The 24,826-nt window shown below is 57.9% G+C and overlaps 1 protein-coding gene across 2 annotated transcripts; it reads right to left on the reverse strand.

Annotated features, from left to right (window-relative positions):
- Positions 1-1,129: 1,129 nt before the first annotated feature.
- NPDC1 (neural proliferation, differentiation and control 1) lies at positions 1,130-20,769 on the reverse strand. Of its 2 annotated transcripts, none has more exons than XM_030461261.1 (9): positions 20,580-20,769; positions 9,795-9,938; positions 5,578-5,685; positions 5,295-5,477; positions 5,115-5,181; positions 4,596-4,680; positions 4,366-4,445; positions 4,172-4,268; positions 1,130-2,812 (listed from the first exon to the last, which is right to left on the reverse strand). In XM_030461261.1, exons 1-9 carry the CDS (start codon positions 20,671-20,673, stop codon positions 2,735-2,737), a joined length of 936 nt encoding a protein of 311 aa, XP_030317121.1. In that variant the 5' UTR covers positions 20,674-20,769; the 3' UTR covers positions 1,130-2,734. The 2 variants fall into 2 exon arrangements, with proteins under 2 accessions (XP_030317121.1, XP_030317120.1); XM_030461260.1 differs by having other exon boundaries at positions 5,295-5,495; positions 20,580-20,721.
- Between the last annotated feature and the right edge of the window lie 4,057 nt (positions 20,770-24,826).

Genomic DNA, 24,826 nt, shown 5'->3' on the forward strand with positions numbered 1-24,826 from the left:
GCAGCTGGCCCAGATGGGCCTTTTTTGCTTTCAAACCCAGCTGGGACAAAATTGATGAGGGGTGTTTTGGGATTGTTCTGTCACCTCATTAAAAAGGCATTACCAAGCCCGGGGTTCAATGTGGGCATCACCCCCCCTCACCACGGTGCCTGAACCTGCTAGTCAGACCTCTCTGCTGCATTACAGATGGGGAAACTGAGGCACAGACCGGCTGGGGCAGAGCACAGACCCTGCCCCCAGCACAGGAATGCGTGCAGCACAGAAATAGTTTCCCAGAAGTGTTTCTTCTGTCCGCACATGCAGTGGGGACACAAGTTTCTTGGGGTCCCTGAGCCAGGGGTTCTTCCTGCTAGGAGAAGCCAGGGTTTACCTTAAGCCTGAGCTGATCAAAAGAGACTGGGTGCACTCTGAGACGCATCTGGACTCGGAGAGCAAAGGCAGGTCAGATTTGGGGACCTCAGAGATGGGGTGCAAGGCTGAGTTTCTCCAGGGGGTTGAGCTTTGGGGTGGTCCTGGATGATTTAGGGTGCGATGCTGCCTGCCTGGGACTTGACCCCCCGAGGCGATCTATGAGCAGGGGCTGAGTGCAGCACCCCTGAGGGTGCCCAAGCGTTTTGGTAGTGAGTCAGCACCCACCCTCCGGGCTGCCGAAACCAGGAGGAGACGAGATCGTATCAGCCTGATGGGGGGGCTGGTGTGATCAAAGGGCCGGGAGCGGAGCTCAGGCTCCAAACAATGGGGGGACACGATAGCCCTTATCTGCTGGCCCCGCAGAGGTGCGAAGGGCCCGGCCCTCGGGGGCAGGGGGCCGGATGGGTGCTGGGTGCTGCAGGGCGAGGTATGGGCAGGGACATCCAACCTCTCATCCAGCCTTTCCTTGAAGAAAGCTCTCCTGCCAGACACCGAGAAGCAAGACAAGAAAACTTCGGTTCTTGCCGGGTCTGGGAAAACCTTTGGGAAGTGTTTGGAGGCTGCTCCAGCTGCAGAGGTCCTGCTATTCCCCGAGGAAGCTTTTGGGATGAAGAACCCACAGCATCCACCTGTCCTCCCATCCCACCCCGCTCCTGAGAGGAGCACCCCGAGCTGAGGGTCCCGCAGTGGGGAGCTGGCCCCACACCACACACTCGCATGGGTCTCAAACATGGTCGTTTAATAAAATCTCCTTTTAAAAGAACTACAATCCATACAACACCGAGGGGCATGGGGAGAGGGGCGGCAGCCCACAGGTACGGGAGTTGGGGGGAAAATGATCTGCACAACAGCCAGAGCCAGTGACCTGCCAGGGACCTTCCCACATCACCATCACTCACGGGCACAGGCCCCGTGCCTGCCTGCATGTGCAAGGGATGCTGAGTGTGCAACGGCTCCTATGTGTGCAAGAGGCCACCCGTGTGCAAGAGGCCATCCTTGTGCAAGACACATGTGTGCATTCAACAGGTCATTTGTGGCCACAACAGTCCATGACAGGGTGGACATGAAGCCACATCTGTGAAAAGCAGCCCCAAACCCACCCCAGGCCTTGCACCAGAGGGGTCATGGCCACTGCACAAGGGAGGCTTTGGGGACCAGTGCTGGGGTCCCAGCAAAGATGTGTTGTTGGGGGTGGTGAGCCTGGATGCAAACAAAGGACATGGAGGGATGCAGGGATATCTCTGGAGCCTGGGAGGTGCCCAGGATGGAGCACGGGAGACTGTGCCCTTCCATGAAGGGATGCATGGAGAAAGTGTGAGGCCGATGCTCCACAGGGATGCTGCAGAGGGCATGGGCTCTGTGGGGCAGAGAAGCAGCAAAGCTGTGTCTTGGCTGTCCCTCCCAGCCTGCCAAGAGCCCATCAGTCTCACTCCTTCCTCCTCCACAGCCACACAGGCTTAACACCAAAACCTCAAACATTTTTTCTGATCTTTCACCCCATGAAAGTCCAGGGGCAGAGCCCATCTGGAACCCAGGAGCAGCTGCCCTGCTGGCACAGCCTGGCATGGGGTCCCAGTGGCACTGGGATGGTCCATGCTCTGAGGCTCCAGAAGGCCAGCACCCCTAGAAGGGGAAGGAGTCTGTGCAGGGACAGGGCAGAGCTTCTGTTCCAGCCAGACCCTGTGCAGGGCAGCATCAGAAGCTGCATCCTGGGACTGATGCCAGCACCTGCCTGAGCTGCTCCTGCTTCTGCCCCAAGTGGGACCCTGCTGCGAGGGGCTTCCCAGGCAGGGAAGAAAGAGGCAGACCAGCACCAGAGCTCTCAGTCTCCATCCCTATCAGAGGGGCTCTGGGCAGACCGGCAGCCCTGACACCTTCCTCTGCAGGCATGGAAATGCCTGGGTGCCCTTAGCCCCCTTTCCTGCTCTCCAACCCCCCCTTCATCCCTTTCGCAGCTCCTGAGGCACCAGCCCAGCTGCAGCCTCCTCCATAAAGCCAAATACAGATACAGTGCTGTGGCCCTCCCAGTTTCGGTACCGAATCAGCGGCCACTCCCCGTGCGGGGCTGGTTTGTCCCCGAGAGCAGTGAGCGAAGGGCAAGGCAGGGATGCGATCACAGCAGCAAAGAGGACAAGGACGCTGGAAACGGGGGCGATCCCCCCCTCCCATAGCTGTTAGTGGGTGTTTATTGGGCAGGTGTGAGCAGCCTGGCACCACCGGTCCGCGCCCCTCCATCGCTCTGGGGTTGCCCCTCCGGCGCGGTTGCCCCTTGGCGTCAGGCACAGAGTCTGGAGCGAGCTCGGGCAGAGGAGAGGAGGGGGTGTTACTGGTGCGAACTGGGGTTGGAGGGGTGTAAGGAGGAGTCGTCAAACAGCGGGTTCCTCACTTCCATTTCTCCAGTCTGTGATGGCAGGGGGGGGGGAAGGAAGGAAAAGGCAGGAGGTCAGAAACTGGATGGGGTTGAGCTGCCCTGTCCCAAGGGGTTTGGGTCTGAATCTCAGCCCGGCAGGGAGGGAGGAGGAGATGGGGGACCTCGTGGGGCTGAGATGGGGTGTTACACACCAGGATCCCGCTGTCTCCCCTGGAAAGGCACTGCCTCTCCACCAGGCCCGGGATGCTGGGGTAAAACCCATTGTCCTGGCTGGGAATTGTCCTGGGTGGGAAAGGACCACACAGCATGGCTGGGGACTGGGTCTGGATGGATGGGTCTGGTTGGCAGGAATGGGGTTCCTTGCCCAGACTGAGGACCCCAGGACAGGACCCCCAGGCTGGCAGGAATGGGGTTCCTTGCCCAGACTTGCTGTCAAGTGCCCTTTAATGGGCCTGCAAAGACCTAATGATGACCCTTAATCTGGGCCCTGATGGCCGGGCTCCGCAGTCATTACCATGTGAAAGGATCCTTTCGGGTTTCTTTGTGCTCTTTGTACCCAGGGCTGTTAGGAGCTGCCCTTCCCTGGGGTGTCCTGCCAGCCAGGAAAGTTGCCCCTGGCTTTAAGGGGTCACAGGTCCAGGTGCTGAGGAGGCTCCAGGATGAGCTCCCCGATCCTGATGCTCAGAGCCCGAGGTGACCATGTCCCTCAGGGGCTGGGTGGCTCTGACAAGGGCTGCTCTGGTTCTTTGCTCCCAAAGACATGGGGCAGTGATCCCCAGAGAACAGCCCTGTGCCATGGCACCCAGACCAGGGCATCTGCTTTGGTGGGACCTGGCCAGGGAACAAGGGGGAAGCAGAGGAGCTGGATCATCTCAGGCTTTAATAGAATCACTGAATAGTTTGGGTAGGAAGGGACCCTAAAGGTCATCTAATCCAACCCCCTGCCATGCTCAGGGTCACCTCCCACCAGCCCAGGGTGCTCCAAGCCCCATTCAACCTTGGACACTGCGAGGGATGGGGCAGCCACAGCTTCTCTGGGCAACCTGAGCCAGGGGCTCAGCACCCTCACAAGAGAGAATTTCTTCCTAATGTCTCACCTAAATCTCCCCTCTTCCAATTTAAAGCCATTCCCCCCTCATCCCATCCCTCCAGGCCCTTGTCCCAAGTTCCTCCCCAGCTTTCCTGGAGCCCCTTCAGGCCCTGGAAGGTGCTCTAAGGTCTCCCCATTGCTCCCTTCTCTTCTCCAGGCTGAACACCCCCAATTCTCTCAACCTGTCTTATGAAGGACAGGTTCAAAAGGCTCCTCATGAGGAACTGCACATCTCAGGATGTGTTGGATCCCACCCTGCACTGACAGGTCCCTCCCCAGCTGCCCTGCACCCCCCGTACCGGAGCCAGCCCGGGGCACTCATACACCGTGAAGTCTCCATCCTCATTCTCCTCGTCAGATGATGCTGAGTCTGGCAGCTTGGGCTCCTCTTTATGCCTGGGGGAGAGGATGCAGAGAGGGGGTGAAGCACCCCAGTTAATGGCAGGACATGGTACAGCAATGAGGTCTGCTGCCTGCTCCTGGGGCTGCTTACTTCTCCATGGAGAGCATCTGCTGCTTTTGGTGCTGGTAGTGGTACATCTGGGCACTCTGAGCCAGTGTCTTGTCCCCGGGCTGCAGAGAGAGCAAAGACAGGCCTGGAGATCAGGCTCTGGAGAACCTCCAGCCTAGCAGGGGAGTGTCCCCCTGTGTTGGAAGCTCCTCAAGCAGAGCAAACACCTGAGCTGAGCACAAAGACCCGTCGAGAGAATGTGGGGGACTTACCGAGATCTTGTCATAGGGCAGGGGGCTGGCCACTCGCTGTGCTGAGTAGTCAGCTTTCTGTGCCAGCCTGATCTCCTTCTGCAGCCTGCCAGGGGGGAGGAGAGTGGTCAGCAGCAGCCTCAGAAGCAGACAACTCTGTAAAGGAGCCACTGACCCTTGAGGGGATCAGCTCTCCTCCTCATTCCCTGTGATGGCACCCATGACGGGTGGCACCCCCAGGCACAGCCACCTCCACCCTACAGGACCTGGGCACAAGGCACCAGTGTGCCAGGAGTGTAAGCACCACAGAGATTCCCAGACCAGGTGCCATCCCCTCCTAGGAGCCTGTGCCTGGCACTTGGGGTCTCACCACTGTCCTTCAGCCCCATACCTGCAGGACTGGCAAGGGCAGCCTTTCCTCCAGCACCCTGCCCCACCTAAGCCTAGGAAGCACAGAAACACTGGGACAGGGCCCAGGGACACTGGGACAGGGCCCAGGGACACTGAGGCACTGGCTGGCACTGACAGCCCCTGGCTCACCTGCACCAGCAGACTGCGGCCACCATCAGCGCCGAGACCCCGGCCACCGTGCACACCACGATCAGCCCTGCAGAAGGGGACACAGGGGGACAGAGGGTGAGCCCGGTGCCACCAGCCCACAATTCCCTGGCCAGGATGTGAAACACCCTCCCAGGAGCCACCTGAACCCCGTGGTCTCACCAAGCACCACTTTGTCATTGGAAGGGATGGGGGATGCTTCCACTGGATACTTCTGGACCGTGGCAGTGGTGGTGGTGGTGGGGAGGGTTGTGGCTGACTTGCTGCCAGCAGGATCCTGCTGCAGAATCCCCCCTCTCAGCCCGCTGGCCACACGCTGTCTGATGCTGTCGGGGACCAGGGTGGCTGTGGGAGAAGGCAGAGCTGTGAGAAGAGGTGCCCGGACAGTTCTGGAGATCAAATCCAGCTGGGGTGAGGTTTGTACCAGGGGGGAGCAGGTACTTACTCCTGGGTTTGCCATCCTGCAGTGCCTTGGGGCCAGGGGCCTCCTGCCTGGCCAGCACGTCTGCCAGTAAATCTATTTCTTCCTCCAGGCTGGGAAGGGATGTTTGCCCTGTGGAGGGAGAGAGGGGGGGTGAGATGGGCACCCCGGGGCCAGGCATCCCCCCCGAGATGGGGACCATTGGCCATGCATGAGCAAATGTGAGTGGTTTGGAGTCCAAGGATGCAGCCTCCTGGCACAACAGCAGCCCCAAAGCTGAGATCTGGGATCTGCAGGTGTCCTTGCTTCTTTTAGGATGCTTTTCACCCCACAGATAGCAGATGCTGCAGCCATCCCCCATGCCAGAGACAGTGGGTGCTGCAGAACCCTGTCAGATCAGGCTGCCAGTGCCCAGTGCTCAGGACCTGCCTCCTGGGGCCATGAGCTGGACAGAGAGAGACCCCCCCAGCCAGCCCATGGGGTACAAGGGGCAGCTCTGGCAGGCAAGGGACACTGAATGGTGGCTTCCCCCCCACCCCCCCCACTGTCCTGTACTGTATGGCCTGGGGGCTGGAGCTATCCCGGGGTGGGGAATCATCCAGGGCTGTCCAGGAGCTGGGGGGACCCCTCTTTCCAGCTGAGGGGATGGTTTCTGCCCAGCACCATCAGGACGCAGCCCCTTTGGGGAGGGGGTCAAGGTGCTCCCTGCAGTGGGGACCACCCCATGCCCACAGGGACTGGCTGAGCACCTCAGGGGTGACTGCACGAGCACATGCCTGAGGTGTGCCCCTGAGGTGCACCTTGGGGACCCACAAAGGGCTGGGCACCCCTGGCATGGGGCACAGGAAGAGTCCTCACCTCAGCCTGGGGGTGCACACCCGTGGGGTGACAGCAGGAATGGCCTTGCTGTCCCCTTGCTGTCCCCAGCCTGTGGAGCAGTGTCAGGCTCTGACACTCCTCACTCTGTTTTTAACAGGATTAAACTCAACTTCAAAGGCAGGAGACATCCCTGTTCTCAGCCCTGCTCCCTCTGCCCGCATTCAGGCTGCTCCCAGCGGGAAGCCCTGGAGGGTAAGTCAAGATGTACAAAGGCGAAGTTCCTGGATAATTCAAGGTTATAACAATCACAGTTCCTCTGGAAACCCTCCTTTCTCCCGATGTTTGGGAAGAAATCCCAGTTCTCTCAGGAGCCACACACAAAGGCCTCTCAGATGCCTGTGACTCAGAGCTGCACAAGGCAGTTTAAAAGAAGGACACTTTAAACAAGTGCACAAAGAGCCACTGTCACCATGTCCCCTGTGTCCTCCAGCTCCCTGAACGCCCCCATCCTCCTGCACTTGGCAGGAATTGGAGCACCCCACACACCCTGGGTTTCCCTGCCCCTTTGCACCCTGTTATTTCCACCCCAAAGCAGTTTGGAAAGCAGAGCCACGGCCACACGATGCCAGCTTTGGGGCTGTGCCACCACTGCCATGCCTGCTGGTGAGGGCTGAGGGACCAACACAGCACCAGACTCCTCAGACAGGCAGGGGACTTGGCAGAGGGTGAGTGTCAGAGCCCTGTGGGGACATTCCTGTGCCCCATGGAGACAGCCCTGTGCCTGGGATAGAGACATTCCTGTGCCTGGGATGGGGACAGCCTGGCTCTGGCTCTCCACCTCAATCTACCCTCATTCTCATAGGACCTGGGGGACAGCCTGGTCTGGACACACAGGTCACTTTTAGGTCTGGAGGATGCAGGATGTGCCTTTGTGCCTTGGGCAGATGCAGCTGCCACAGTTGATGCGTCAGAGGATGAATGAGATGTAGCTGAAAAGGGGAAAAAAAAAAAAGCCAGAAAATTTGAGGGCAGCTCTGAGCCTCCTGCAGTGCCAAGTGGCACAGGGAGAACTGAGGCTGCTGGGCTGTTTGCTGCTTTTTGGCAGTGCTGCTCACCTGCATTAGCCAGCTTTACCACCAGGTTCCCTTTCAGCAGCAAAAAAAATCCCCACACACCCGTTTTGTTTGGCAGCTGAGATTTCCCTTGGCAATGCCACATCTGCCCCCCTGCAATGCTGCCTGGGCAGAACCTGCCTTGCACCCATGGCCAAATACTGCTGGGCACCTTGGGGGGTGAAACACTGGAGCAGGGCTGCTCCCCAGGAACCAGGGGATGAGGTGACCCCCTAATTCCTGCCTGGCTGACCCAAGCCCTGGGTCTGGCTGCAAGAGAGAGGCAAAGATTTCCTAGGATCTCCCCAGCCCTGCAGTGAGGTGAGCACGCTGGGCAGGAACAGAGCATGCACAGGGTGCACACGGGGCATGCACAGCACATGCTCAGGATGTGCACAAGATTTGCACCAGGCTTGCACAGGGCACAGGGGCCCTCTCATGGCAGGTCCCACCACTGCAGCAGGGAGGGCACAGCCAGGCTGGCACACAGCATCCCAGCCCCTTCCCAGAGTCTTGCCAGCTCCCAGGAGGGCTCTGGGAACATCAGGGAGTGACAAAGGACACGTGTGGCTTCCGCCCAGAGTGGAGGAAACTTGATGTTGACTGTGTCCACAGGAGGGCATAAAATTCCTACAAGTCAACTTACTCCTCTAGTCCTGCCCCAGGATGGCTGATACCACTGGCAGCACAGCAAGTGGGGAGGGGGGATCCCCCAAGTCTGTGAGCTTGGACCCCCTTTTCCTCAGGACTGGTGTCACTGGCATCCTTGTGCCACTGCAGCCCCCCTTATTGCCCCCCTTATTTACATTCCATCCCCCCCCAAATGCAGCTATCACAGCTCCTCTGCATGCCCACAAGTCCCCCAGGCAGCTGGGTGCTGCTGCCAGACTGAGGTACAGGCAGGATGCAAAAGCACCCGTGGAAATAAAACCACTCCCCCTGCAAGCCAGAACAGGATTTTGGGAGGGGATCCTCTTTTTTTTTTTTTTTTTTTTTTTCTCCCTGTCCCTGTCCTTCTGCTGCCAGAAGGTGGTGGCATTGATTGAGGCAAGAGGACAGGGTTGGGAGAGACCATGGGATGGTGGCCATGCTCCATGCTCCTGGCATTCCCAGGACCCTCATTATATGGTCCTGAGTGTCCCTGCTGGGGCTGGATGGTGCCACCGTGGCCTCACAGCCCTCTGCCCAAAGTGGGTGAAGATGCTGGGTGGATGCAGCTCCCTGCCAAAGCCAGCAGAGAGCAGGGTTGCTATGGAGATGCCAGCAGATGCACAGCCCTTCAGAGAGGGGAATTTGCTCCCAAGATCTCCCATTAAAAAATATACCACAAACAACTGTTTAAGCTACCTGCAGATATGGGGTCCATGCTGGGGACATCTGTCCTTCATCCCCCTACCCCCAAACACCAAGCCTGGACCTCATCCCATTGCCATACCCTCCAGCAATCACAAAGGGTCTCTCTCACTTTGGGGGGTCTCTCCTTTGCTTTAAGGGGTGATCCTCCTGTGAGGAGGCTGATGGCACAAAGGCCATGATGAACTCTGCCACCCCTCATGTGCCCACCCCCTGCAAAGCACGGGCAGAGCCACAGCTCTGGCTACAGCCCAGCTCCCAGCTGGACCCACAGCGTGTCCCAGACACAGGAACCAGAACACAAACACACCCCAAAACCCCAGCAGACCCCCCGTGGATACAAAAGAGTGGGGGGCTGCTCCTCTGGGTCCTGTCATGGCCCAGCCAGCCCCTGCTTGGCCTCTCTGCTCACAGTGCCCAGCATGGGATAAGCCACCCCGTGTGTTTTAGGGGACACTTTAGGACTTAAGGTGGGGGAAAAGAAATGTGCTGGTGGGGATGGCAGTGCAGTGCCAGTGAGGATGTTTTCTGGCAAGCACCAGCTCAACCACATGCCAAGGCCAGGCAATGCCCACCACAGGCAGGAGCTGGGCCTGGGCTCCAGAAGGGACCATGAGCTCTGCTTGCCAAGGGAAAACCAACCCCTGACAGCCCCTAGGTCCCCCCCGGGTGCTGGCAGGGCACCCAGAGTTGTTGGCACAGCTGCAGGAGGATGCACAAGGAGTGGGATGGGGTTTGTGTGCTCCTTATCAGCCCCGAACTCCCCCCACTCCTGGTGGAGCCAGGGCTTGGTGTGGGAGGGAAACAGCTTCCAGGGAGAGGAGAAACTGGAAGATGGGGAGCAGGGGGTGGGAGCTTGCCCCAGGGAAGGGGAAAACTCCTGCATCTGCCAAGGAGTGGGGTAGGTTTGTGGGCAGGGGGTTGTAGAAGGGGCCAGTGCAGGGGATGTGCACTTACCACTGAGTGAGAGCTGCTTCTGGACACATCGGCCACGGCTGTCCTCCTGGAAGGCAGGCAGACAGGGGCCACAGCTGCCCGAGCCAGGCAGGCAGAACTGCCGGCGCTGCAGGGCACAGTCCAGGCTCCTTGGACAGGACACAGCTGCAGGGACAGCAGAAAACAGGGTCAGGAAAAGGAGAGGGTTCAAACACACCCCCTGGGCTTGTCTGTGGCTTCCTGGGCATGTCACTGGGTGTGGATGGGTCTCACCAGGGCTGCCCGTGGCCTCACCTCACTGTGGGAAAGCCAAGGGAGAGCAGGCAGTGCCTGTGTCCTCCTGCATGGGGCCCCAAGGCCAGGGTGCTGCCATCCTCTGAGACACTCAGGCATTGGAATGGGCTGCCCAGGGAAGTAGTGGATTGTCCATTGCTGGAGATATTTCAAAAGAGACTGGATGTGGCACTGAGTGCCATGGGCTGGGAACCACGGGGGGAGTGGATCAAGGGTTGGACTTGATGATCTCTGAGGTCCCTTCCAACCCAGCTGATTCTGTGATTCTATGACTCTAAGCCCGGTGTGTCACTGTCTCTTAGGATGGTCCAAGCCCAAAGTGCTGCAGGAAACCAACCAACCCTGACTCCTGCAGAGCTGGCAGCTGAAATCCAACCAATCCAAAACCAGTGGTACCTGTCAAAGCAAACCAACCCAAAATAACCTTCTCCAAGCTTCAGCATGGCCATGAGAGGTCGTAGTAGTCATCGTCGTCGTCATCATCATCATCATCATCATCATCATCATCATCATCATCACCAGTACACTGAGTTTCCTCTCCTTTGACATGGCAACAGGGTAAATCAGAGGGACCCAGCCTGTGACACACCATGGCAGGAGCTGCTGCCAGGGGTTGACACTGCCATGGCACAAGCACAGAGAACCTCCTGTCACCAGCTCATGGCAGCGTGCTCCTGTCCTGGGCTGAGCACAGCTGGATGGGGGTGCACAGCTGGGTATGAACACACAAGGGAATGGGGACACACATCTGGCTTCAGGGCAGAGCAGGATGAGGGTGTGCAGAGCTGGATGGAGAGGGGCACAGCTGGATGAGGGCAGCATAGCTGGATGGAGACTCACAGTTGGATGGAGAGGAGCACAGCTGGATGAAGGCAGTACAGCTGGACAGGGGTGTGGGGCACAGTTACCCCATCCCTGCCCTCCACCTGCATCAGTGTGTGGCCATGCCCACCCTCTCACCACAGGCAGGAACAGAGCCAGAGGCCCTCTCTGGGAGCAGGGCCAGGCCTGGCCACCCCCAGCCCAGCCATGAGTCACAGCAGGAGCCAGCTCCAGGCACCATCCCACGCTGTCCCCAGCAGCTCTCATCCACCCACACCAACACTGTGGGCAAAGTGCCCACTGCCTGCCCGTCCTCATGGCCTGGGGGATGGAACACCAGGGACAGCCCTGCTGCAGCACAGCCTCCCAGAAAGTTTGGGGCTTTTCTGAGAAATCTCATCCCTGAAGGACACTGGGGGGAGGAGGCAGAGGCTGTGTGTCCAGACACTGCATCCTGGGAAGTCCTGGCACAGCACGGAGCCACTCTGAGGCACCAGGGCCACCACGATCCCCTCAGCAAAGGCACAGCTACCAAGCAGAATGCCACCCCAAAATGGCAAGTGTGGGATGCCACCCCAAAGCAACACAGGCAGAATGTCACCCCCAACAACCTCCCCTTGCACAGCCTTATTTTTATTTCCCAGTGAACTGCTCAGCAGAGGGTGTAACTGCTGGTAATGCCTCCCCCTGCACCCCATGGGGCATCATGCCCATCACTCTCCAGCTGGCAGTGCCACACCAGGGCAGAGCTGCCCTTGCTGCAGTGGTTTTCCCTGCAGGGTTTTTCTGGCAGCTGCCATTAGGGTTGGCTGAACCCCACACCTGGCACCACAGCCTGGGGGGCTTGGCTCAAGGTCCCCCTTGCCCCATGGTGCTGGGCTTGTTCCCTGAGGAAAGCAGAAGGCTTGGTTGTGTGGCTGGGGGGGAATTAATGGGAAAATAATCAGGTGTTTGAGGACAGAAATTGGACTCAGCTGCCTGCTTCCCCTGCCCTGAGCTCACTCTCAAGGCCACTTTGTTTAAAAATCACAAAACCCCCAAAACATGTGGGGCAAGAGATGGGGAGGTGCCACATGCCTGCCAGGTTCTGGGGGAAACATCAGAGACCCCACAGACCCATGGGAACACATCACCCCCCTGTCCTGGGCCAGCACATCATTTATCCTTCCTGTTCCATTAAAGCAGTGTAGTTTAGTTTCCAACCCATCAGTCTCTCTCCCTTATTCTCTCTCCTTTCTTTATCAGGGAGGGGAATTAACAGAGAACATCTGTCACTCTGTTTAAGTGTTAAACCCTGTCAACCCTGAAGGAGGTGCTGGCAAAAGTTGTTCATCAGTGGCAGGAAGATCCCCTGGCATGGATCACTCCACTCCTGTGGCCACCCAGCACCACGAGACCCTGGTGGGACCCTCAAAGTCAGCTCAGAGCCCCCTTGGAGCCACCCTGGGGACGCCTCGGGGCAGTGGGAGAAGGGAGGAGGAGGAGGCAGCCCCAATCCAGTGCCCAGCAACCGGTTAAATAAAGCCCAGGCTGGAGCAGACAAAGGTGGGACCTTATCTCTGAGGAACGAGCTGTGCTTGCCCAGCTGTCACAGGCTGGGACTGGAGTGAGATGGGCGGGAGCTGAGCTGATAAATGTCCCTGTGTGTAATCAGGTGGTTGGTGAGCAGATATCCTGGTGCTCTGCAGGGTGTGGGGTTCATAGCAGCTTCTGGCACAACCCCAAAGCCCATGGGCAGCTCCAAGGCTGGGCTGGCACCTCCGGTGCCAGGCTGGGTGCCAGGGACTGAGCACTGGGAGCCATAGGGAGACGTCTGACTCTGAATGTACCCACCATGAGGGGCTTTGGGTGGGAGAAGCTGCCAGTGCTGGGGGAGGCAGGCAGCTCCCTGCAGGTGTGAGCTGAGCCCAAGCCAGGGATGTGTGGGAGTGGGAACAGCCCTGAGGAAATGCTGGAATGTGAGCTCCAAGGTGTGTGCACAGACAGACCCAGACCCCAGATTGGTTACCTGGGGGGGGTGGAGAAGCTCAGCACGAAGCCCTCAGCCCCAAGGACACCCCCCCCCAAGACACAGCTCTGGCAGTGTCTGGCTATGGCTGGGCAGAGCACAGAGCTGCTGGCAGACACAGCCCTGGGTGAAGCAGTTTTGTGACACCTGTGCCAAAATATACAGGTGGAAAAAAAACCCAACAAACCCAACAAAAAAACCCACAGTCACACCAGGGAGGACTTCTGGGTGGCTGGGAGAAACTGCCCTCGCTGTGTCACTTCTGCAGATGGATAAAATTTAATATGAGTGGATAATTAATTATTTCTGAGCACTGGTCCGAGTGCTTCCGCTCTGTGCACTGGCAGCACCAACACCTACGCCCAGCCTGCTGGCTGCCAGGCACTGGTGCCACTGGTATGAGCTGGCAGAGCCAGTTTGGCACCGGCTGCAGCTGGGGAGCGGGCATGGAGCTCACCCCATCCCTGAGGCCATAGATGGCAGCTAGGCATGGCCCTGGGGGGGACAGTCACTGAAACAGGGCATGGGGACACACACCAGGCATGGGGACACACACCAGGCATGGGGGGACACCGAGGGAACAGGGGTGCAGGTCTCTGCTCCCAGGTTGGGCCCAGCTGGCACACAGCTGGAGGGATAACCACGGTCAAGGCCATGGTGGATTGGTGGCAGCCAGTGTCTGCTGCCAGCTCTGCTTTAGGGTCATTCCTCCTCACCCTACAACCAGCCAGGTGCTGGGGGACCTGCCTGGCACCTGCTGGGTTCAATGCTGAGAGGAACTTGAGGGCCAAGAGTGCCTGGGCCAGGCTGCCGCAGGGGTGTGGGGATGCCAGACCCTCAGCAACCCCAGTCAGACCCCAGCATTCCTCTGCCCTAGAGCAGACCCTGCCCTACAAGCACCCCAAAATCTCAGGTTGCTCCTGCAAAGTGGGGTGGAGGAAGAGGGAACAGCAGGCAGCCTCAAGGCAGTAAGATGTAGTGTCATGGCTACTCCATGGAGGGGACCCCAGACTGTCCCTACTGCCACCCTGTGCCAACAAGCACCTTGCTGTGTCCCTCACACCTTCTTTCAGCCTTGTTTATCAGGTTTTACTCACGTAAGTACCAATAGGGCTGGGGCAAGGGTTGGTTGTTTTGTTTTTTTTTAAATTTAATTTTTACTCGCTGGGTTTGGCACGGGGTGATGGGCAAAGCAGGCAGGGGCCAGGGCCAAGGTGTGGGGCAATTCCAAAAGTGGGTGAGAAGGACTGACCCACGCAGGCACGGTGTGGTGACACCGGGTGCTAACACCGTGGCACTCGTGACAGGGTGTCAGACCCTCGTGGTGCCATCGTGGCAGGGGACAGGCAGCACCAGGGTGCTGCAGTGTGTGTGGGTCCATGGCACAGAGCCACCCAAACCCTGAGCAGCCTCAAGGGGAGGGCTCAGGCTCTCTCCTCCTGCCATGGACGGGGCACACGCAGATCAGGACCCACAGAGACACAACCACCTGTGGACCCAGTGAGCCATGGAGAGCAGAGTCATGGCCACCAGTGGGCTCTCCTGGCAGGCCCAGCACTGTCCCAGATGGAGGTGTGAGAGGGCAGCTCCCATCTCCTGCCCCCCACCCGTGGAACAACCGCAGACTCCCACGGGTGGGCTGAAAATAAAAGCGGAGCAGCAGCTCCTGGCACGGCCCCGCTGTGCCCACTGGGGACAGATGCTCTCCAGCAAAACCAAACCCTCCCACACCTTGCTGCCATCCCCTGCTGCTGGGAGACATTTTGCAGCCTTTGGAAAAGCTGCACCAGCACGATCCTGTTGATGAAACACCCCAAGGCAGTTCGGGGGTGGTGGTGGCAGCACAGGCGGGGAGTCCGTCTGTCTGTCCTGCCCACACACCTGGCAATGGCCTTGCCACTGCCACCACTGTCCCAGCTTGGGACAAAACCACTTATCAGCACATTCTGGGCACTATAGGGACTGACCTGCCTGGCTGCCCAGCACCTTGGAGCAGGACCCCCATCCCCACAAGCCAAAAAGCCAGGGCTGCCTCACCCAAGCCCACTTGGGCTGCACCCACAACTGCACCCATGCTGACTCAGCCCACAAAACCTGTGATACATCATATCCCAACAGGACAGAGACCAGGAACTGGGGGGAGGACTGAATCCAGAAAATGGGGTGCCTGTGGGTGCCTGCTGCATCCCAGGAGTGCTGGTGAATGCAGCATCCTGGGCTCCAGGAAAAGGGATGCAGATGCTGCCAAAACAGTTGGACCCAGAGAGTTCTTTTGGGTTTTATTCTAATAGGAGGTGGCCAGCTCAGGGAAACCTCCCTTCCAGCTTGAGGAAACCTCCTTTCCAGCCAGGAAGCCAGGAATTACAGACACAGGATGTGTCACATTGGCAGCTTACCGGGACTGCCCTCTCTCATGGCTTAGTGGGTGGCTGGGAAATAATCCCTGACAGATGCAGGATGATGAGTGCCCAAGGCAGAGCTCCCCAGGAGCAGGGGGAGATCTGCAGACCCCAGCTGAACACAAGGCAGCACCCATGGGTGCTTTTCCCACCTTCTGCCCTTGACCTCCAGCACTGTCTTTTTCCCAGGAGCCCATGGGTCACCTGTGCTATGCAGGGTCCCCATCAGCACACCCAAACATCAATTCTTGCTTCACCCCCCTGAAGTGATGGGTCCCCCAAAAAGAGCAAACCTCCCTCCCACAAAAACTTTGCCCCCCTCCATCCCTCCAGGAGAGACCCCAGCAGCATTCCCTGGGGTGTCCTGGTCGTGGTGGGCAGCTGCCAGCCCACAGCGTTCCAGGATGGGAAGAGACAGAGATCAGGACCTGCTCTGGCTGTTTCCTTCCTCCAATTCAAAGCACTTAACAGCCAGTTTCTTCCCATTCCAATTATTGTTAGCTCATGAAGCAGCTAATTACAGGCCTGCTGCTGCCATTTGGGGCTCTGGTCACCTTGCAGCTGTGGCACTGAGAAAAACCCAAACATGGGAGGGAGATGCTTGGGTGCTGGCAGTAGCCTTGAGGCCAAGCCCTGGGGTTCTGGGGGGCAGTTGGTCTGGGGGAGCCTCTGGACCCATCGGGGAGCAGCCCCAGAGTCCCCCAGTGGGATGAAGCACTGAGACACTGTGTTTATGGAATAAGGGTAGGGATGGGGCTGATGGCAGCTCCTGTCCCCAGCACCTTGCACCTGGGGAGAGGCCATCCTGTCACCCTTCCTGTTCCTGTGACCCCGCCTGTCCCCAGCACCCCCCTCATCCCTCCTATCTAACCATCCCACATCACCCCATGAACCTTCTTGTCCCCAGTACCTTCCATCACCCTTCCTGTTCCCCATGCTCCCCCCCCCATGCTATCCTGTCCCCAGTGTCCCCAGAGTTCACCTGTGCCCAGCACCCCAGCCATCCTGTGACCCCTCCTGTCCCCATTGCCCCAGCCATACTGTCACCCCTCCTGTCCTCAGCACACTGGCCAGTCCATGACCCCTCCTGTCCCCAACATCCCTATCACCACTCTAGTCCCCAGAACCTGTCCCCAGTGACCCCACCACACTGTCCCCAGCACCCACATAACCCCCCCTGTCCCCAGACCCCCCTGTATGTGAGGCAGAGCTGAGCCGATTATCTCCCTTAATACCCCCAGGGCCCTGAAGAGCTGTTTCAGGCAAACATCCCAAAGCTGTCTTTACCTTTGTTGTATGGGAAGGACCCAGGAGTCCCTGGGGATTGAGGGGTCCCTGGGTTGGAGGGTGGCTCTGCCATCCATGGCAGCCCCAAGGACCCCCCCTCTGGGCAGTGCAGTCCCACTCCAGACCCTCAAGACTGCCTGTGGACCCGAAACCCACGCTTGGAGCTGCCAGGGAAGCTGTGAATCCGAAAGGTCTGACCCTGTTCAGGGTAACTGCAGCATCTCCTGGGCTCTGGGACACTGCTCTCCACTCCCCAAGGTCCTGCACCCATGGGGATGGCCAGGGGGACACAGGGGTTTGTGGGTCCCCAGTGAGCTGCAGCAAAAGGAGAGGAGGAACTTTCACCACATCTCTTCCATAAACTCCTACTTGATGCTGACCATGCTGGGAACTGGGATTGTGGAGATCAGAGGCCCCTTTCCACCCATTCCTTTTCCCTACACCAGCTGATGGAGCCCTGCCTGGGTCCCTGGTGCAGGTCCCAACCCATGGAGCCCCACGGGGTGCCCACATCCCAAGCTCCCCACACCTCACCATGAGGGCTCATTTCTCATGGTGTGAGGCCCCACCCAGAAATGTTGGGGAGGACCTTTTATCTTATATCCAAGAATAAAATCCCACAGAAAGCTAAACTGAAAAGCAATGCACAGCTCTCAGGGGAGCAGCACCTTGGCTGTCAGGTGGGAAACATTTGGTCTGCACCCATGAAAAAGGACACCCCAACATCCAGACCCTGTGTCTCAAGAAATACCTGGGGCTGGGAATATTTGCTCTCTGCAGACTGACCTGCATGATGTCAGGGGGCTTAGGACCACTCAGGATGCTCTGCAGGGTCCCTTGAAGGTGCCATGCACTGCTGTGAGGCTCCCAAAAGGAGCTTGGAGCTGCCCCAGCTTCAGTGACCAGGATGATGGTCCCTGTGCCTCAACCCTGCTGCCATTCCCACCCCAGCATGGTGGTTGCAAAGCAGGCAAATTAAAAGCCAAGAAATGGACAATCCCACAAGGCTGATGGCTCCTGCCTTGCCATGCCCAGGTCTAGACCTTGAGAAGTCCTTGTGCCACCACAGAACTGGGGCAGCTGGTGTCAGAACATCCCTGCTGCCAGCCACAGCTCTGCAGAGCAGCATGAAGAGGAAAGGCAGTGAGGAGCTGGCAGCTCACACCTGGCCAAATGGGTCACTTGGACTGGAAAGGATCACTCAGATTTTGCTGAATGGCTTCCCCAGGCGTTTCTGGTGCAAAGTGCTGGCTGTGGCAGCAGGGCCAGGGTTTCAGGTTTATTAAAGAGGTTCCTGCCCATCATCCCATTTGGAAAAAAATTTTTTTTTTTTTTTTGTTTATAATAATAGATGAAATTTGGCAACCAAATTACTCGAGAAGGTGTGTAAAATCTGACTCTCAGCAATGCTCCAGGAAATGCAGCCAGCAAATGAAGCGAGGAAGCATTTCTTCCTCAGGCTGGGTGTGCCAGGTAGCGACACAGGGGGAAAACACACAGCCAAGGAGAGCAGAGACAACTGAAATCCAACCATCAGCTGCACCACCTCCAAAGCCAGCTGCTGCCTTCCCTTCAAGGCCCTCAGCAAGCCAAGGATGTCACTATGACACGTGCAGGCTGCATCCCAGGAGACAGCATCTATCACAGGGGGCCTCTGGGTTGCAACACCAACCAGTGAAGGTGGGGAGGAGACAGCAGCTCCTGTTTGAAGAAGCCTTGCTGAAGCCACAGAGGCAGAAAAACATGGTTATGTTGGCCTGGGACCTTCTCCCTCAGCTTTTTCCTTGACAGCAGCCACTTCTCCCCTTGCAGCTGTGCCCATGCTCTGACCTATCCACCCAGGAAGGGAATTCATAAAAGGGGATGAAACTGTCAATGTTTCCCCTCCCCTATTGCACTGGAGGAAGGAAGGCTGTGGGGTGACTCCTTTCCCTGCCCAGCATCCCAGGGATGCTCCTCTGAGTGCCCCAGTCATCCCCAGGAGGAACCATCCTGGAGGTGCTCACTGCCATGTGCCGCATGATCCTGTCCTCCTGGCAGTGGGATGCTGACATCAGCATTTCCTGATGATATGAGAATGAGATGCTTGGAAACAGCCCAAAAAAACCGTTCCCCAGTTTTCCTTTGGGGAAAGAGGTGAAGCTGTCCATCCCAATGCCACTTGTGCTGAGGGTGTGAGGTAACCCAGCCCTGGAGCAGGCTGCTGATGGCCTCCTCTCTGGCAGACCCTGGGGCTGGGAAGGGGAGAAGGGAAAGGGAAATTCTGCCACCTCCCCAAGCAACAGCCCCTCGAGACAAGCCAGCTTATCCCTTCCCCAGTTCCCTGAAATTGGGAGGCAGTAGAGATTATGCTGGATCAGTGGCTGCATCAGAGCTGCTGGCATCTCCTTCCTCCCATCCCAGCCTGCGTCACCCCCAGCCTGACCACCCCGGCCTCCACAGCCACACAGAGGGAGAGAGCAGGAGCATCCCCACCTCCACTGCCAACCCCCGGAAAGGAAACACCCGGATGTTTTGAACTGCTGGGAGATCTTAAAAAAAAAAAAAAAAAGATATATAAATAAATAAATTGCACCTTCCAGCCTTCCCAGGGATCAGGCAGCAGCATGGCAAGGCTGTCTTGTCCCCAGCTCACTGCAAGCTGCCTGCCCAGCACCCGGAGCAGGGAAACAATATAAGGGAAAACAATATCGGATGCGGAAAAACAATGCTGGGAGGCAGGAGGCATTCCCTGGCTCCTCCTGAGGCCAGCGAGGCGGAAAGCAGGAGAGACAGGCTGTCCCAGAGGCAGGACATGGCACCTGGCTGGGGCAGGCACAGGCAGAGGAGGCACCCCCGGGGTCCCTGTAGAGGCAGAGGGGGGCTGGGTGGGGGGGTGGGTGGTAGGGGAGGGTGGGTGGGTGAGTGGGAGGAGAGGGAGTTATGCACATAACAGCCTCACACACCCTGGCAAAGAGCAAGGGGACACAGAATTATAGAATCGTATAAACTATAGAATAGAAATTACAGAATCATAGAAAGTGAGGGGTTGGAAGGGGCCTCGAAAGATCACCCAGTCCAACTCCCCCTGTCAGAGCAGGGTCACCTCCAGCAGGGCACACAGGGACACATCCAGGTGGGCTCTGAATGTCTCCAGGGAAGGAGACTCCACAAGCTCCCTGGGCAGCCTGGGCCAGGGTTCTGTCACCCTCACACTGAAAAAATTCTTCCTGATATTTATATGGAAGCGCCTATGCTCCAAACATGGCACAAGTCCTGGGCCAGACCCATCGGGAGGGGAAATGCACTGATTCAGACCTCAAAATTATATATATTAAAAAAAAACCAAAACCAAAACCAAACCCTAAACGACAAAACGACCCCTAAAGCAACAGAACGGAGGTGACGGCGGGAATGCGAGCCGGGCAGTTCTTATACCCCGGGGGGACAGCAACTCCCCCGCCCCGCGGCAGCCCCGGGATAAAAATGTGGGGGTCACACACCGGGAATCCCCAACACTCACCCCGGACATGGCTCGGCCACCTCAGCAGCTTTTTTTATTATTATTGTATTGGTTTGTTTTGAGATTTATTTTTTTTCCCTCGGTGCAGGCGCTCAGGAGGCCCGCAGCCCCGGGCCGCTCCCTCGGGTCCGCTCTCCTCCCCCGCTCCAGGCTCAGGACCCCCCCTCCCCAATCCCCCCAGTCCCGGGGGGAACCCAAACCACTACCGGAGCCCGGGCTGGCGCCGGTGCCACCCGGTGCCGGGGCCTTGCCTGCAGCAGCGGGCAGGAGGGCGATGGCGCTGGGCTGCAGATCCCCGGGGACGGCTGAGAACCGAGAGGGGAGAGAAACCCCGGAGGGGCGGAGGGGACAACGCTGCCCGGGGGAAGGATGCTGAGCATCCCCGTTCTCCCGGTGGTTCGGAGCGGGACCCTCTGCCCCTCCAAAGGAGCCTGTGGGGATGGGGATGGGGGGGCACAACCTCACCGGGGACACACACACGGAGCAGCACTCACCGGCACGGGCGAGGCGCAGGCGGCAGGCCCCGAGGGCGGCGAGAAGCAGCAGCAGAGCTCCGCGGCGGGGGGCAGAGCCCCGGGCCCCCACCATCCTCCACCGGGCGGCGGCGGCTGCGGGCGGCGGCGGGAGCGGCGCTGAGGGGGTGGACCCGGAGAAGGGCGGGGAATCGTGCAGCCCCCCCCGCCCCTTCCCCGCCCCCCCGCAGCACCGCGCTGGACAGCTGGAGCCTTCATCCTGCATCCCGCACCCTGCATCCTGCACCCTTCATCCTGCATCCCGCACCCTTCATCCTGCGTCTTGCACCCTTCATCCTGCACTGTGCATCCTGCACCCCCGTGGATATCGTCACTGGGGGATCAAAACAGCACCTCAGGCTGCAATCCCTTGGGTCAGTTCTGGGCCTCTCAAGACAAGAAAGAAGGGGCTGAAGCATGTCCAGAAAAGGGCAACAGAGCTGGGGAAGGGTCTGGAGCACACAGCAGACCAGGAGCTGCTGAGAGCCCTGGGGGTGCTGATCCTGGAGCAGAGGAGGCTCAGGGGAGACCTTGTGGCTCTCTGCAACCCCCTGAGAGGAGGATGGAGCCAGGGGGGGTCGGGCTCTGCTCCCAAGAAACAAGGGATGGGACAAGAGGAATTTTTGGCCTCAAGTTGTGCCAGGGGAAGTTTAGGTTGGAGCTAGGGAACAATTTCTCCCTGGAAAGGGTTGTCAGGGCCTGGCCCAGGCTGGCCAGGGCAGGGCTGGAGTCCCCATCATCCCGGGAGGGGTTTCAAAGCTGTGGAGATGTGGTGCTGTGGGACATGCAGTAGTGGTGGCCTTGGCAGTGCTGGGTTAATGGTTGGACCTAATCTGAAAGGTCTTCTCCAACCAAAATTACTCTGTGCTTTTATCTAGGCCACCTGTCCCGGGCTTATCCTACACCCAATGCACTGGTACAGGACACTCTGGGCCCTTGTTAGCTCGGTGCCATTGCTCATTTGCATCCTGCTGGCTGAGTGCTGGGCAGGATGGACAACGTTAGTTAACATCAAATCTTGTAGACCCTTCCCCAGTTCTGTTGCCCTTCTCAGGATGCTGAGACAAGCAGCTTGGCAAAATCCTGCTCTGGGCACAGACCCGAGACCTTAGCACGGGTGGGATGATGAGATGCAGGATGGGACGTGCTGTCTGGGATCCTGCTGGCCAACACGGGATGCCATTCCTGTCCCCAGCTTTTGGTGGAGGGATTCCCATGGCCTGGGCTCAGCCCCAGCCGCCGGCACCGTCGGGAACCCGTTAGAGTGTCAGTGGTGCCCTGGCTCAATGTCAGCCCTCTCTGTGCCTTGCCAAGGTCTGCCAAGAGTGAGTGGCTGGGGCTGTGGAGTGCCAGGGTTGCCAGGCTGGGCTCTGGCAGGGGCTGGTGCCCTCCTGCAGCATTGCAGGCAGAGAGGGTGACAGCAGGGAGTGGGGACAGCCCTAGGGACAAAGCTCTTTGCAGCCTTGTCATCTGCCTCCAGCAGAAGTGATGTCTGAAAGTTTTCTTTCTTCCTTTTACTGCTTGGCCTTTTTCTCCTGCCAGATGCCTGGGTGAGCCTGGGATTTTCCTTCCAAAGGAAACACCATGCATTTCCTTTGCTCTCTGATTTAATGCAGCTCTTTACTTATTAGCTGCTTCTCAGTTTTATCACACACCCTTGGGACCAGTAAGAGCACTGGGCAACGGTGCTGGGACAACTGGGCAAGTGCCCATGCCTGGGTCAGTAACCATGTCTTTAACCTGATGGTTTTTGCCCTGCAGGAAGGTGGGGCTAGCGGGTTACTGGGATGGATGTTGGGCAAACCCAAGGAGTTATCGGGGCAAACTTGGTCCTGTTTATGCTGATGTAAATCCCTGATAAACTCGGTGATTTTAATCTGAAATCTGAAAGACTAATTTAATCTGAAAGATCTGAGCTCCTCTTCTGCCCTGCATTGTCCCTATCAACAAGTGACAGACAACCTCAACCAGTGGGCAAAGTCTCTTCCAGATCCTGTCCCCTGTGTCACCAGACCCAGCACCTCTGTCTGCACCCAGGGGACAGATGCTGCCTCCCACTGTGGTTGCCCCTGAGCAGCCTAAAGGTGCCCTTGCATGGCCAGGACTTGGCACATCCAGGGCAAGGTCTAACTGGCACCCCTAGGACCAGGGCAGGTCCCCAGGCATTGAAGCTGACGTGGCCCTGCCAGGTTTGAGGCTCCTCGATGGGGTTGGGGGTTGCTCTGCCCCACCAGAGGCTCTCCTGGATGAAGCCTGAGTAACCTGGTGTCACAGTTTAATGCTGGGCTGCCAACTAACTGAATGACAGAAAATTAGCTCTGTCCTGGCCCAAACTAGGACACCTGGGCCATGCTGTGGCAAGGGGTTGGGCTCCTCCAAAGGTCCCTTCTAGGCTGTGAAATCCAAGGTGTCCCTCTCAGGGGTGGCAGACAGCTCTGGCTCAGCCCACCTGGGGGGCCAGGAGTGGGAAGGGATGTGAAATTCCTGTTTGATTTCCAAACAAGCCCTTCCAGCATCTCCTCTGGAATGGCTCCAACAGCTCCATGTCCTTCTGGTGCTGGGGACCCCAGAGCTGGACCCAGCTTTACCCCGGGGGGGTCTCCCCAGAGGGGAGCAGAGGGGGACAGTCCCCTCACACTGCTGGGAATGCATCCCAGGACAGAGGGGGGGGGGTTCTGGACCAGTTGCAGTCCAGGTTTTCATCCACCAGTGCCCCCAACAGGATAAAAAATAAACTACTCTTGCCTCATGCAAAGCTTGGTTTGGAGGAACTCGAATCACTGCGTGTAGTGACAGCAGATGTCCCCAGAGGTCACAGAAACAGCTCGTGTGACCAAAGCAGAGGCAATGGATGTCACTGGAGAGGGCAAGAAAAGGAGCACAGCACAAGAGGATGGAAAGCACCATGGAAAGATCTTCTTGGATCCAAATCATCTTGGGAAGGAGAGAAAGGAGGTTATAAATCACAGCTTTGTCTGTCGTGGTGATACCAGAGATCTCTGGCTATGCCATCTCACTTATCACTTCCCTACATCACAGCATGAAGAGAGCTGATGGGTTGGGTTTTTGGTTTTTTTTTGTACCTGCTCCTGAAAAATAGGCTGTTTTTAGAAAAGCTGCCTGGGAAAATGACTTCAGTTAAAGCAGGCATGAGTCAATGTCATCCTGCAGAAATAGAAAGATCAATAGGAGAAGATTGGTGGCTGTGAACAACCACGAATCAGGCCCAGCAAGCAGAGCTGGGTGCTACAGCTGGGCAGATCTGGGGAGCCAAGCAGGCAAACAAAGAGAAAATCTGGGGTTTCATGAAAGCAGGGGTGCAAAACCCATCTAAATGCTCCCTCTCAAGAACCAGGGGGAGGCTGGTGGAGCAGGGCTGCTCCCCAAGTGAAGCAGCAATGTAAATACACTGAGGAGGATATTTGGAAAGAGCAGAAAGGAAAGGGCCTGGAAAGTGGTAGCAAAGTCAGCACTGAAGGATGAAGAAGATTGTGAGAATTTCTCTTGGTGTCATGAGATTAATCCAGCCCTGGAGGTGAAGGACAGACAGTGGCAAACCAGACATAGCCCACAGCCCAAGTTTTCCAGGAGGACAATGACAATTTATGGCAAAGGTTTCTGGTGGCAAAATGAGGGGACAATGACAGCAGCATCAAGGAGGGAGGAGTCTTGCAAGGTTTGGGGCATCTCCTGTGCTGGGTCCTGCCTGGGGCTCACACCAAGCCCAGGCAATGCTTCAGGATTGGGGCAGAGCAGCTGGGAAGTTGGGAAGTGGCCATGGGGAAAAGCCCCTGGGTGGTCACTGCTGCTCAGCAGTGGCTGAAGAGGAAGCAGAATGTGGCCTAGGAGGCCACCAGCACCCTGGCTTGTGTCAGCACTGGTGTGGCCAGCAGGAGCAGGGCAGAGATGCTGGGCACTGGTGAGGTGCAGCTTGAATTGTGGGGTCAGTTCTGGGGCTGGAGGATTCAGACCTTCCAGCTTTCACCAGCACTGGAGCTGAGAGGTCCTGAATGGTCCCTGCCATGGCCCAGCCTGAGCAATGGAGATGCAGGGTCTCAGGGGGAGCTGAGGGCTCCAAAAGGTGGTAGATTCTCCGTCCCTGGAGACATTTAAAAAAAGACTGGATGTGGCACTCAGTGCCATGGTCTAGCAACTGCTCCGGTGGGTCAAGGGTTGGACTAGATGATCTCTGAGGTCCCTTCCAACCCGGCTAATTCTATGATTCTATG

The sequence above is a fragment of the Calypte anna genome, chromosome 17, assembly GCF_003957555.1.
Source record: "Calypte anna isolate BGI_N300 chromosome 17, bCalAnn1_v1.p, whole genome shotgun sequence".
Lineage (NCBI taxonomy): Eukaryota > Metazoa > Chordata > Aves > Apodiformes > Trochilidae > Calypte > Calypte anna.

Excerpts from the sequence above, each read along its gene's own strand:
- NPDC1 (XM_030461260.1), bottom strand. The coding sequence starts at position 20,673 with ATGGTGGGGGCCCGGGGCTCTGCCCCCCGCCGCGGAGCTCTGCTGCTG. Across the intron at positions 5,182-5,294 it reads CAATGACAAAGTGGTGCTTG|GGCTGATCGTGGTGTGCACG; the intron begins GTGAGACCACGG and ends CCCCTTCTGCAG. Across the intron at positions 2,813-4,171 it reads AGTGCCCCGGGCTGGCTCCG|ACTGGAGAAATGGAAGTGAG; the intron begins GTACGGGGGGTG and ends CTGCCATCACAG.